The sequence below is a fragment of the Idiotropiscis lumnitzeri genome, chromosome 17 (assembly GCF_059441095.1).
Source record: "Idiotropiscis lumnitzeri isolate Australia: NSW breed Sydney's pygmy pipehorse chromosome 17, RoL_Ilum_1.0, whole genome shotgun sequence".
Classification (NCBI taxonomy): Eukaryota; Metazoa; Chordata; class Actinopteri; order Syngnathiformes; family Syngnathidae; genus Idiotropiscis; species Idiotropiscis lumnitzeri.
The window spans coordinates 11456242-11466996 of record NC_142407.1 but is presented as its reverse complement, the minus strand read 5'-3'; the positions used below and the strand labels follow the sequence as shown (position 1 = coordinate 11466996).

General features: G+C 43.2%; 1 protein-coding gene across 6 annotated transcripts in view; it reads right to left on the bottom strand.

Moving 5' to 3' along the window:
• Positions 1-84: 84 nt before the first annotated feature.
• Positions 85-10755, bottom strand: part of ncor1 (nuclear receptor corepressor 1) — a 34970-nt gene continuing 24299 nt past the window's right edge. For 4 of the 6 annotated variants that reach the window (XM_088280433.1, XM_088280439.1, XM_088280436.1 and 1 more), the window contains 22 exons: positions 10546-10660; positions 10307-10383; positions 10063-10228; positions 9848-9973; positions 9663-9746; positions 9336-9586; positions 8887-9196; positions 8450-8665; positions 7478-7678; positions 6910-7059; positions 6198-6371; positions 5957-6092; positions 5328-5797; positions 5125-5238; positions 4791-4939; positions 4482-4699; positions 4248-4391; positions 3791-3936; positions 3549-3602; positions 3214-3408; positions 2331-2507; positions 85-2241 (listed from right to left, as the gene is read on the bottom strand). In XM_088280433.1, the coding sequence (XP_088136559.1) occupies positions 2051-2241; positions 2331-2507; positions 3214-3408; positions 3549-3602; positions 3791-3936; positions 4248-4391; positions 4482-4699; positions 4791-4939; positions 5125-5238; positions 5328-5797; positions 5957-6092; positions 6198-6371; positions 6910-7059; positions 7478-7678; positions 8450-8665; positions 8887-9196; positions 9336-9586; positions 9663-9746; positions 9848-9973; positions 10063-10228; positions 10307-10383; positions 10546-10660 (3864 nt within the window). In that variant the 3' untranslated portion in view covers positions 85-2050. The remainder of the gene's footprint in view (positions 2242-2330; positions 2508-3213; positions 3409-3548; positions 3603-3790; positions 3937-4247; positions 4392-4481; positions 4700-4790; positions 4940-5124; positions 5239-5327; positions 5798-5956; positions 6093-6197; positions 6372-6909; positions 7060-7477; positions 7679-8449; positions 8666-8886; positions 9197-9335; positions 9587-9662; positions 9747-9847; positions 9974-10062; positions 10229-10306; positions 10384-10545; positions 10661-10755) is intronic. The other 2 variants (XM_088280437.1, XM_088280438.1) reach the window with 2 other exon arrangements.

The following is a 10755-nucleotide window of genomic DNA, read 5'->3' as shown; positions in this document are numbered from 1 at the left end:
CTTCCGGTTCAAAACAGAAAGCGATCCAACGACGTAACCCGGATATTACGTAAGAAATAATTGCAATTGTGTTTGATATATGAATTAGATATAGAGCATACTTTATTTCTTTGTCTTTCATATTTGTATACATGTTTAAATCACTTTGGCATGTTTTTTTGTTTTTATGTGTTGTCTCTTATTTGCATATGAACATAAAAATTGTGTACACTTCATTGACCAACAATCAACAAGGACGCGTCAAGAACGGCGGTGTTAAAAGGACTGATATTTTACTGTGGTGGAAAAACAAACCACTTTATTTGATTGGTCTGACCTCTTGTAATAGCCAACTAAAATACATTGTGCCATACAATCATTGCATTTCAACATCAAAGTGGGTAAGAGTTTTCAAGTTTGAATTTAAAAGACAAAAAAAGTCACGCGGGTTTTCTAGCTTGAAAAGATGCTCTAATTCTTTTTTCGGCTTCAAGTCAGCTTTCTTTTCAAATTCAAGTTTGTAAACATTTTCTGCCATTGCCTTTGTAAACAGCAATCATCCCATCTTAACAGGACACAAAAAAAAATAAAATACGTGGAAACTGTCAGAAAAGAAAAGCTCTGAAAATGTGCTGTGACAAATAATTGAAAAGCTTTATGAACGGAAGAAAGAACACATCAAGTTTCAAGGATGAGCGATTTGAAAACAGCAAAGTGAAAGTTTGTAGATGACTTCTGCAGGGTCGGTTGTTTATTGTATTCCCGTTATTTACCATAATGGAAATAGAATTGCCTTAATTTGGAATCTCAATGATAATGCGGTACCATGTACTTGAAACTATAGTACCCATTTGGCAAGGATCCAAGGAAGGAAGAAACAGCTAAAAGATTAAAGGTCTGCAAGTGGAGGGGTCTTAAAAAAAAAAAAGACAAATATAGCCAATTACTCTTGAATACATGACAGCAAGCAGTACGCCTTTTGTTATCAATAGTTACGAAGCAAAAAGTGCAAATATGGTGCAGACCAATATGTTTGGTGAAGTGGGTCATAATTTGGAAAGACAGTTTGGATTGTTTCTGAGAAGTATTTAAAAAAAGATACTAGGGAAGCAAATACAAATATCAAACACTTAATAATATCTCTGAGAAAATTAAAGCTGCCTTTTTTTCCTCAAGTCACAAGGTATGGCAAAACCATCCCAAAAAAAGAGAGCGAGGGAGGGGGCGTGTAACAATTACGCTAATTCCAGGCCAAATTAAATTGCCATTTTAGAGCAGGCCATTTTTTAACATGGAGACTACAAAATAGCAACATGTTACCCGTCAGCTCTGTTGGAGGGAGGCGAATTATTTCACTTCACTTTTTTCCACTTTAGACAAGGTACAGGAGTAGTCACCATTTTTCACATTCCCATCACCCATTCTCACCACCTCCATCCACCTTTTTCTTGAAAATCACACAAAGTGAACACAACCAAATATCAAAACGGTTTAAAATTTGCGCAGTCCTTTGATGTCAACTGTGTCCTGGCAGTGCTTCAGGGAGAACCCACCTCCGTTGTCTCTTATGACAACAAAAAAATTATGCATTAAGGTGGACGCGGGTTGGGGTGGGAGGCGGGGAAAAACTATCGGTGGCGTTAAAGATTACACACCTTCACTTAGCATGAGAGTGCATCAATTTAAAAGCGACATCAAAATAAGAAATAATCAAGTTAAGAAAAACACTGCAAAAAGGTTATTCTATTTACAGACAATGATTTTCTTGAAGATGAGTTATAGCTTTACAGAAATTAAACAAAGTCTCTTTTTACAAATCAGCTTCACTATATCACAAGTCATCCCCTCCGTCGGGTTCACTTCCCCACAAGACTGGGGGCTTCCGAACCAAAAGTGAGTCTCGTTCGGGAGAGCCCAGTCGCTTGTCGGCTGCTTGTACACTTACAGCTAGGGGGCGCCATAGCACCAGAAAAGAATAGGACACCATCCTGTCGACTTGACACTTTTGTGTCCTGGGGGGGGGGGGGTGGATCACCTTGGGTCTCTTTTAATCCCTTCTTGTGGGCCAGGCTCAGTCATCGCTGTCCGACACGGCTTCATATTGCTCTGACAGCAGAGACCAGACACGCTGTTGGCCCACTGGAGCACCAGCAGGAAGCGGCTGCTGCTGCTGGCTCTGAATGGAGGGGGAAGGTATGGAGGTGGGTGGCGTGCTGTTCATTATGCGCATGGTCAAAGGGTTGTAAGGGAAATGCATGGACCCTGAAAAGAAAATGTCAACAATGTTAAATATGTACGCAAACGACATATCAGCATGCCATAATCAAGCTTTATAAATAGGTGTGACTGACCTGCAGATGAGGGTCGGTCATCCCAACTCCATTGCGATTGAGCTTGTGCTTGTCTGTGATAGTCTCCCTCGGAGTGTACAGAGGACACAGAGGAGGGGCGATCTATTCCCGAGTAGGCCTGACCCAGGTTGGGAGACTTTGATTTACGGCTGTTGGCTTTGCCCTGCTTTTGCTTCACTGTGGGTGTGGCAAAGGAGCAACATGTTCAGCTTTTTAGTCCTAAAAAAATGTGCCACGTATAAACCAAGCCAGGGCAAAAATTTGAGCGAAAGGACCACTTATCATTCCTTAAAAAATTAAAAAGAAAATTCCGGGTAAATTAGAATGCACAAATCTCATTTGTTATACTTGTTAATGGGATTATTTCATCAACCAATTATTTTTAAAATATATTGTGGTTTATTATTTGCAAAAAAACAATGACCAATTTTCAGGGCAGAAAGCTTGTGTTATATTACGTAATTTTAATAGTGAAATTCATGCTCCTTTCTAAAATCTTTTTTTTTTTATTATTGAATTACTTCACTCAGAAAACACTATTCTAATATGTAAAGGGGTTTATTTTATCTAATTTTTATTTAATGACAACAAACAATAAATTACATATTGAGATGAATAAAAGAATAAGAATAAAACAAATTGCGGGTCTCTTAATACTGTAAATCAGGGTTGTTAAACTAATTTTTGTCATAGGTCACAACCACATGGTAGTTCTGGTTTCATCGCTACATAAAATGATGTGGCAGCAGGATCGGGTCCCCGGGGCTTCGAGTTGAACATTTGCGCTGTAAATGCTCGATGGGCCGGACTTAAGTATGGAGCGAACTTCATCTGGCCCGGAGAACATAAATTGGTGAAGAAGGATTTAGCGATTAGCGTGTACCTATGCTTGGCGACGGGTTGGCCTCCTGCCGGGTGTCACTGCTCGTGTTGGATGAGTTGCTGATGGCACCCACGCCACCTTGGTGCTCATCCGGTCTGTCGTCCAAGTTACCCATTAAGGCTTTACGGATTATGTCCTCCAGGCCCAGATTACTGGCAGGGTCACTGAAGGAGTGGTTCCTAGGGTTGATGCTGCCTAGAAATCATTACGCAACAAAATATACAATGAGAAATGTGGATTTTGGGGAAATATAAGATCTTCGCTATTGTGCTGGAGCCTATCCAAGTGGTGAATACTTTATCATAGCCACGTTCAAATGCATCTATGTAACTTACTGGAGGTGGTAACAGCAGGTAGGTTGAAAATCTCTGTGCCGGGTTGAGCATTTCCTGCAAGACAAAATGAGCTGTTGAAAAAAATCACAAAATAGTCTGACTACAAATACATAAAACGACATGAGTTTAAGAGTAAGAATTGAAAACGACACACATGCCTTCCCTTGCGCACACGTTTGTTTCAACCTTTGGTGCATGCATTAAGGGTTAAGGCAAAAATGAAGACAAGAAGCCCCACTTACCAACATCTGAATCACCAACACCAGATGTGGAGTTCAACTTACGAAAGATCTCCTGCTTTTTGGATTTCACCATAGGGGAGGTGTTCTCTAGTTTGGTGAAGAAGGAGGGCAGATAACTGACACTGCCAGGGGACCGTGAGTCATTCCTTGAATGAGACAAATAAGGTGACAGCCATAATTTTTTGATGAACAGTGAAGCTCTGCCACATCGCGGTTCATTCTTCATGCGTCGTTTCTCCTTTTATTTTCTTAGACGTTTATTATGATTAATACCAAAAAAAAGCACTCGTTTGAAAGGTGTGTTTTAATAAGTTGAAGTGTGTTTTAACACATTTATCTCACTGCAATAAACAGGATCACTAGTAACCTAACCAGACCATTTTTTTTTAGGCATTACTCGATTCTGGTTATGCCGAGTGTTTGAAGATCATGCATCTGGTCTGTGCAGCTCACATACCTGAGCTCAGAGTTGTCCGCCTCTCGCCTTTGGGGCGCAGGCCCACCGGTCTCCTGCTTTTCCATGCCTTGGTAGCTCTGCGGAGGTGAGATGGGTTCATAGTTCTCCATCTGCCTCCCACTTCTCTCTGGAGACTTACCAGGCCTGGGGGGGGGACAGTGTCGCGGTCATGGGTGATAACTGACTCGACGCGGTGATTTAATAATGAAATGAAACAATGAAATGTTTCTGTACCTGGATCTGGGCTTGTCTGACACGTTCTCCGGGGAAACCCTGCTGGAGGGACGGTGGAGATGTGGGGTCTGGATTTGATTCTCAGGGCTGTAGCGGCTGGGCACCTTGGCTCGACTCGAGGAAGACACGGGCGGCATTGTGCTCTGGAATGTGGCAGAGGCTGAAGAGGAAACTGCAGGAGGGTCTTGATTCCGGGCAAAGTCCTGGGTTATAATATGCTACAGGACATGAAGAGAAGGATCGTAAAACCAGGTCAGTTTTGATCTTTACATTATTGCCAGTTTCCAGAATGTCACCGGGATTGCCCACCGAAATATGGTCTGCCAAGGTCATGACCCGATGTGTCTTGGGGATTTGAGAATAGCTCTCCGCCTGGGATGAGGGGAGCTGCTGGGAACTGGGCTGTGGTGGATCTGCCGAAGGCCGGTATCGACTCATGTCAAAAACCCGCATGCCAGCTAATCAGGATCAGGGGCAGAAGCATTAATGTGGAGAGAGTCAGGGTGAAGTGATGCATTGATTTGACTTAAGTACTTGACGACATACAAAATACAGACATTTACAAACAGAAGTTCAAATAATGCTGACAAAGACAAAGAACCAACCCGAGCAACAACAAGAAGTTAACCAGGTTTAAACATACCTGCCGTCTGCTGGCCCTCGTCCGTTTTTTCTTGTTGGGAATGGACTGGGGAACTAGCAGGACTTATCACTTCAATGGCTCCTCCGCCAGTGTTGTCGTATCGGTTCGATGACACTGGGTAGATAAAATTAGCTTATGTTATATTAATCTATACAAATATAGTCTAATTCTTAATTGGTCGCTAGAACTTCTCATAAACTCACAGCTTGCTGAAGAGTCGGAGCTCTGAGAGCCTCGCTCTCTGGAGTCCTTTTCTGGGGCTATTTTTTGGGTGATGATGATGTCAATTAAGTTGGCAGTTGTAATGGTCGTTTTCCCATGGGTTCGAAGCTCTTCCTCAATGCGGGACTTTGACGTTTGCAGCCCTTTATCTTTAACACCAACACCCTCAGGGTACGCTGGGTGGGGCTTCCCCCCTGGAAGCGATATCGCGCTATATGGTATGGATCGCCGGTCCGGCTCATGCTGCTGCTGATGCTCCGAGAGGCTCGCTGCTCTCCGAGCTGCGGAACATAATTCGTCATCCCGCTCATCCCGTTTGCTCTCCTTCACTTTGGCCACATCCACGGGTGGGGCAGAGGCTGCAATATCCACCAAAGCGGCGAGTGCATCAGCTGCGGTACTGTAGCGAGAGTTACTCTGGGCTGCTGCGGTTGCTGCTGCTGAATGAGGCCTAAAAAAATAAACAAATAAATAAATAAATAGGAGCATTTCGCCATTGAATCTAGTCAACTAATCAAATTTTATCAAAATATAATGGGAATAGTAATAATGGTCTGCGTAACTCTGGTGTGGTGGTGAATGAAAATCTGATCAAGTTGGTAAGACTTACATCAGAGAGGTGATTACACTCTTGCCCTGAAAGATGCTTGGTCGCTGCTGAACAACCACTTCCTGGGTTCTGAGGGAAGGGGAAGGAGAATGCAGATAGCCTCGGCTTCCTGGCCGGCCTGGTTGCTCAACTCCGCCTGATTGAAAAATGCACCATATGAAAATGTCAATAATTAGGCTGACACTTTTACATTTTTTTTATCTTTAAGGAGAATATTCGCAATCAATTAAGAAATACTCACTTGCACGAATGTAATCATTCGCTCGCTCTCTTTCCCGATCTCGTTCTCGCATTTCTCGATCCCGCTGCTCCCTTTCTTTTTCTCTCTCCTTCTCCTGCTGCTCACGGTCACGTTCTCGCTCCCTCTCCACGCTGGCAGCAGCGGCAGCTGCAGCAGCAAGGTGGGCTTGGTGACCTAAGCGTAAAATTAAGATGGAGGTCACACACGAGATTTATTCAATACCCTTCGTGCATGTGATTTTGTTTTGCTTTTTTATGGGGGGGCAGGAAGGATTACATTGCTCAACGACGGTCATGTCATGAAGTTTCCTGCAGAAATAATAATAGCACGTCTCATTTTGTGTTTTCTAACAAGTTGTTTACTGTTCCTTTTTCAGTTTTTTTTTTTTTTTTTTACAGCGAGATGCATTACCACCACAGGAAGCTTCTTAACTGATTTGGTAGAATAAATCCCAGCCAAGTAGTGCTTACATTTTTTTTTAGATCATTGGATATGTGAGTAGAGATGCATGTTAATACCAAGTGTGAACACTACTGTCCGCTTATGACCGGATCATGAAGGACTTATGCTTACACTTGGTCTGGACGGGGAAACAACTGACCTTGGATACTCTACGCAGGTCTGCACGCCATGAGAGGTGTGAAGGAACACAAGATTTTGGCGAGGAAATGAAGGGAACATGGCGTTTAAGTACTGGGCATGGCATCCTCACCTGGCGATATGGAAGTTGGGTTGAAAGCCCTAGTAGTGAAAGGGGGCTGAGCTGCAGGGAGGTAGGCGATACGTTCCAAAGTGGGAGTACCTGTTCCCCCAGGGTGAGGCAACAGGATAGTTGGAGGCATCTGGGCTAGATCAATTATCCCTTTTACAGACAGAAGCAAAGGGCCAATGGTGAACAATTAAAAACCAAATCATGTATTTCTCAATGCGTTTGCACTGCATATACCCATCACCACCATGTGTCAGTGCTCCCCAAAAAAAGGTTTGGTAATGGTTAGGTAAGTAAGCAGGGCTGCAACAAGGATTAAAGATGGTGAACCTGAATGAGGCAACCACTTGGAAAGTGGCTATTTGAGTCACAGTTATCAATTATTAAAACAGAGGCAGATAAATTGCAGCCACAATATAAACTAAGCAAAATGTGTCTAGGTCATTTGCTTCTGGACATCTGCAAAAGGTAGCCGCTACTACGTCACAGCAACACAGTGTGCAGACTAGAGCCGCTCCCAACCACCGACTCCTCTACTGGTAAGAAAGGGCCAGCTGGTGGAGAGCCATACCTCTAGCTCCAGCTGGGTACGGGATAGGAACAGGCTGTTCCCGCGGTGACACCCCACGGGCCATGTCAGGCCGGGGGATGACTTGCATTTGCTGAGAAGTGATGTAATCATTCAGGATGGTCTGCCGCGTGTTCTCCATGGTGTACAGCTGGTAAGTGTTGTGGTAGCCAGTTGGAGATGGTTGTCTGGGAAACATGAAGGCTGCAACACAGTAAAGAATGCACTGCAGTAACTATTCAAATCCACAAGATCTCTATTCACTGCTTGACTTGTTTCTCCGGCACCAAACAATGCCGCATGTACGTAGGTGAGCTATTCCATACAAGAAAGGCTTGCTGAAAAAAATACCATACAGAAGCTACAATGACTGTGAGCAAACCTTACACTTACCCTAATTCATACGTAACACTTCCTTGCTTAGAAAAGATTTTGCAGCTTTTGTTAATACCACAGACAGTGGAACCTCGGTTAAAAAATTTAACTTGGGGGACTCGACTTAATTAACCACCAAAATTGGTCGACAAACATTTCTGCCTCATAACTACAAATAAGAATAATAATTATATTTGTTGCAGATATGCACTCGTCAAAGGGATATTGGTTGTCATGGAGAAATACAGAAAAAGAAAAAAACATGCCCAAGATTTTGTGTTGCTTTAAATGTAAAAAAAAAAAAAAAAAATTTAAAGATGCTATAGTTCGCAAAACAAACTACACTGCGTGATCACAAAGCAATAGCAGTTTCATATTTCGCTATCGTCTAACAATAGTTACTTCCTTTGAAGCCATATTGGGAGCTAATTTAGAGGGAACCGAGGTTTTTGATTATATTTCCTTCTGTACGCAAATTTTTCTTTAACCGGCTCATTTATCAACCGAGGTTCCACTGTACTTACATGGTGATATCTAATAAATGTTTACTTTATATGAGCGTTGAATCGAATGGAATGCAAAGGGTTTCAAACTAAATACCTGGATCAATCACTCGGTGGAAGGCAATACTGGGGTCGAGATGCGGTGGCAGGTGGGCTCGGTATACTTCCCCTGGAACCACCGGTCTGTGGTGAGGGTCAAAGGGGCTGTGAGAAGCCCTGGGGTCGCCCCCCGCCACTGGGGACTTGGCTGGGACACTTTCCCTCTGCGTGGGTGTCATGGCGTTCTTTCTTTCATGTGCACCAGATTTGGCTCCTTTGTAGGTGAGAGCGACACACAATCTTCGTAATTAAGTACGGCTTACAGTCCAATCAGAATTGAAATCGTTGTCATATTTAACTCATTTACTACCATTGACGGATAAAGACGGTAAAGATCCTTTTTTTTTTTTTTTTTTTTTTACTTGGCTGGTAGTGGATGAGTTTATGTATGACTAATGTTCCAATTATTGTGAACAAGTTTTATAAGGCAAATACCGTCGGATGAACGCCCCAGCATGGGTGAACCTCTGGTCACAGAATTGGAGCTGTAGTTGACGGGGGTCCTGCGAGCATTGGCATCCTCATACATGCCTGGGCTTAGCTGAGATTTTGCAGCTTCCTGGTGTGTGGAGCGCAGGACAGAGGTGGTCGAGTTAACCACCGAGGTGTGGCGCACTGCCTTGCTCTCCTCGTACTTGCTTCTTTCCATGGCCTCGAGCTGGGGGAGGCTGTGGGGAGGCTTACTGGGACTGGTGATTAGGGACTTAACATTGTGCTTGATTGTAGGTTGGTTCAGAGAGTGAATCTAGGCAAAACACAGATCATGATCATCCAGTGGTATCCAACCACATATAACCAAAATTCTTTGGTTATTTGGGAAATTGTTAGAAAAGCAAATTAAAGGCAACTGAACCGCAGAAGTGAACAATTTGAAAATGTCTAACCTGAGACATGGAACTTTCTATGACCCTCCTATCTGATAGGTCAGGGGTTTTCCTGAGGTCCTGGCCAGGTTGCTCCTGTCGAGGGATTTCATGAATGGAGCGTCCGGTCTCTTTAATGGTGTTAACGCCCTCGTAGGGCTTTCCTTTGCCAATTCCCCCATCAAAGGAGCGGATAGGTGGGCTTTCTCGTTTAATCTGCTTCCCATATTTTATAACGTCTTCGTACGCTTCTGCGGCGGTTCTAGGTGTTCCTAAGACGTAAAAAAAAAAGGGCATATTTTAGTTATTGCGTGCCAAACAAAAATGAAGAGCTTTGTAGTTTGTTACCTTGCATGATAGAGCCAGTGATTATTTGTCGGTCTTTAGAATCACCATGGAGGCTTTCTCTGGGCAAAGCTCTGCTAATCAAACCTGCGCACAACGAGGCATGTTCAATAATGTTAATACAGAGATGGCACTTGCACACATATTATATAATAATAGAAATTATTTGTACACGAGCACAACAGTACCTTCAAATGGAGCTCCTTCTCTGCCGGGGTGGCCCCTGCTGATGGGTCCCTCCATCATGTCATAAGTGCGTTTCAACTCATGGCCAGTTCGGGGACTACGGGTATTTTCCCTTGGGTTCTTGATGGCTTTTGAACAGATACAATGAAATTTACACCAGTGTATTTGGTCAAAGGATACACACATGGTTGCAAACAAACCAGGTCAGAGTACTTACCATCATAAGAGAGAATGTGACCACTCTTGCCCTCATAAATAACGTGACCTTTAGCCAGTTGGTCCCGACCCTTGTCAGAGTTAGTCAGGTCTTCTGTGGCCAGTTTTGTGATGGTGCCCTTCAGTAGGTCAGCAGCAACTGTAGATTGGGAAAGGGCTGGTGTGCCCTGGGATAAAAAAAAATAAAATAAATAAATAAATAAATATATATATATATACTTTTGTCATCGCATCGTCTTGTTTACCTGAGTGATTGATCCTCTGAAAGCCAGGCTCTCACCCATTTTCGACGCATTTCCTCTACCATCATGTATTGATGGAGCTGGGAAAAAAATCATTAATTGAGTCATTTCAATAGTTTAAGTGTCAATTATTACAAAACAAGCATTACATTTTTTTTTTCTCATCAGGACCTCATTCTCAAAAATTATTCAATGATCACCGACTTGCAAGATAGCCGTGCTGCATATTGTGGATGGCCTACCAGACTTGCTGGGATCTTGGTGCCGAGGCAGGCCCAAAGAGATGGAGCCCACAATGTTTTTACTCCCGTCAGGCCCATAGATTGCGTGTGAAGGCAGGTATGTGCCCGGCGTTCCCTAAAACAGCAGAAACATAATGCATGATCCAGCTCAACTCATTTGCATTCTGAAAAGCCAGAAATTGTAAAAAGTCCTGACTAGCATTGTCTCCA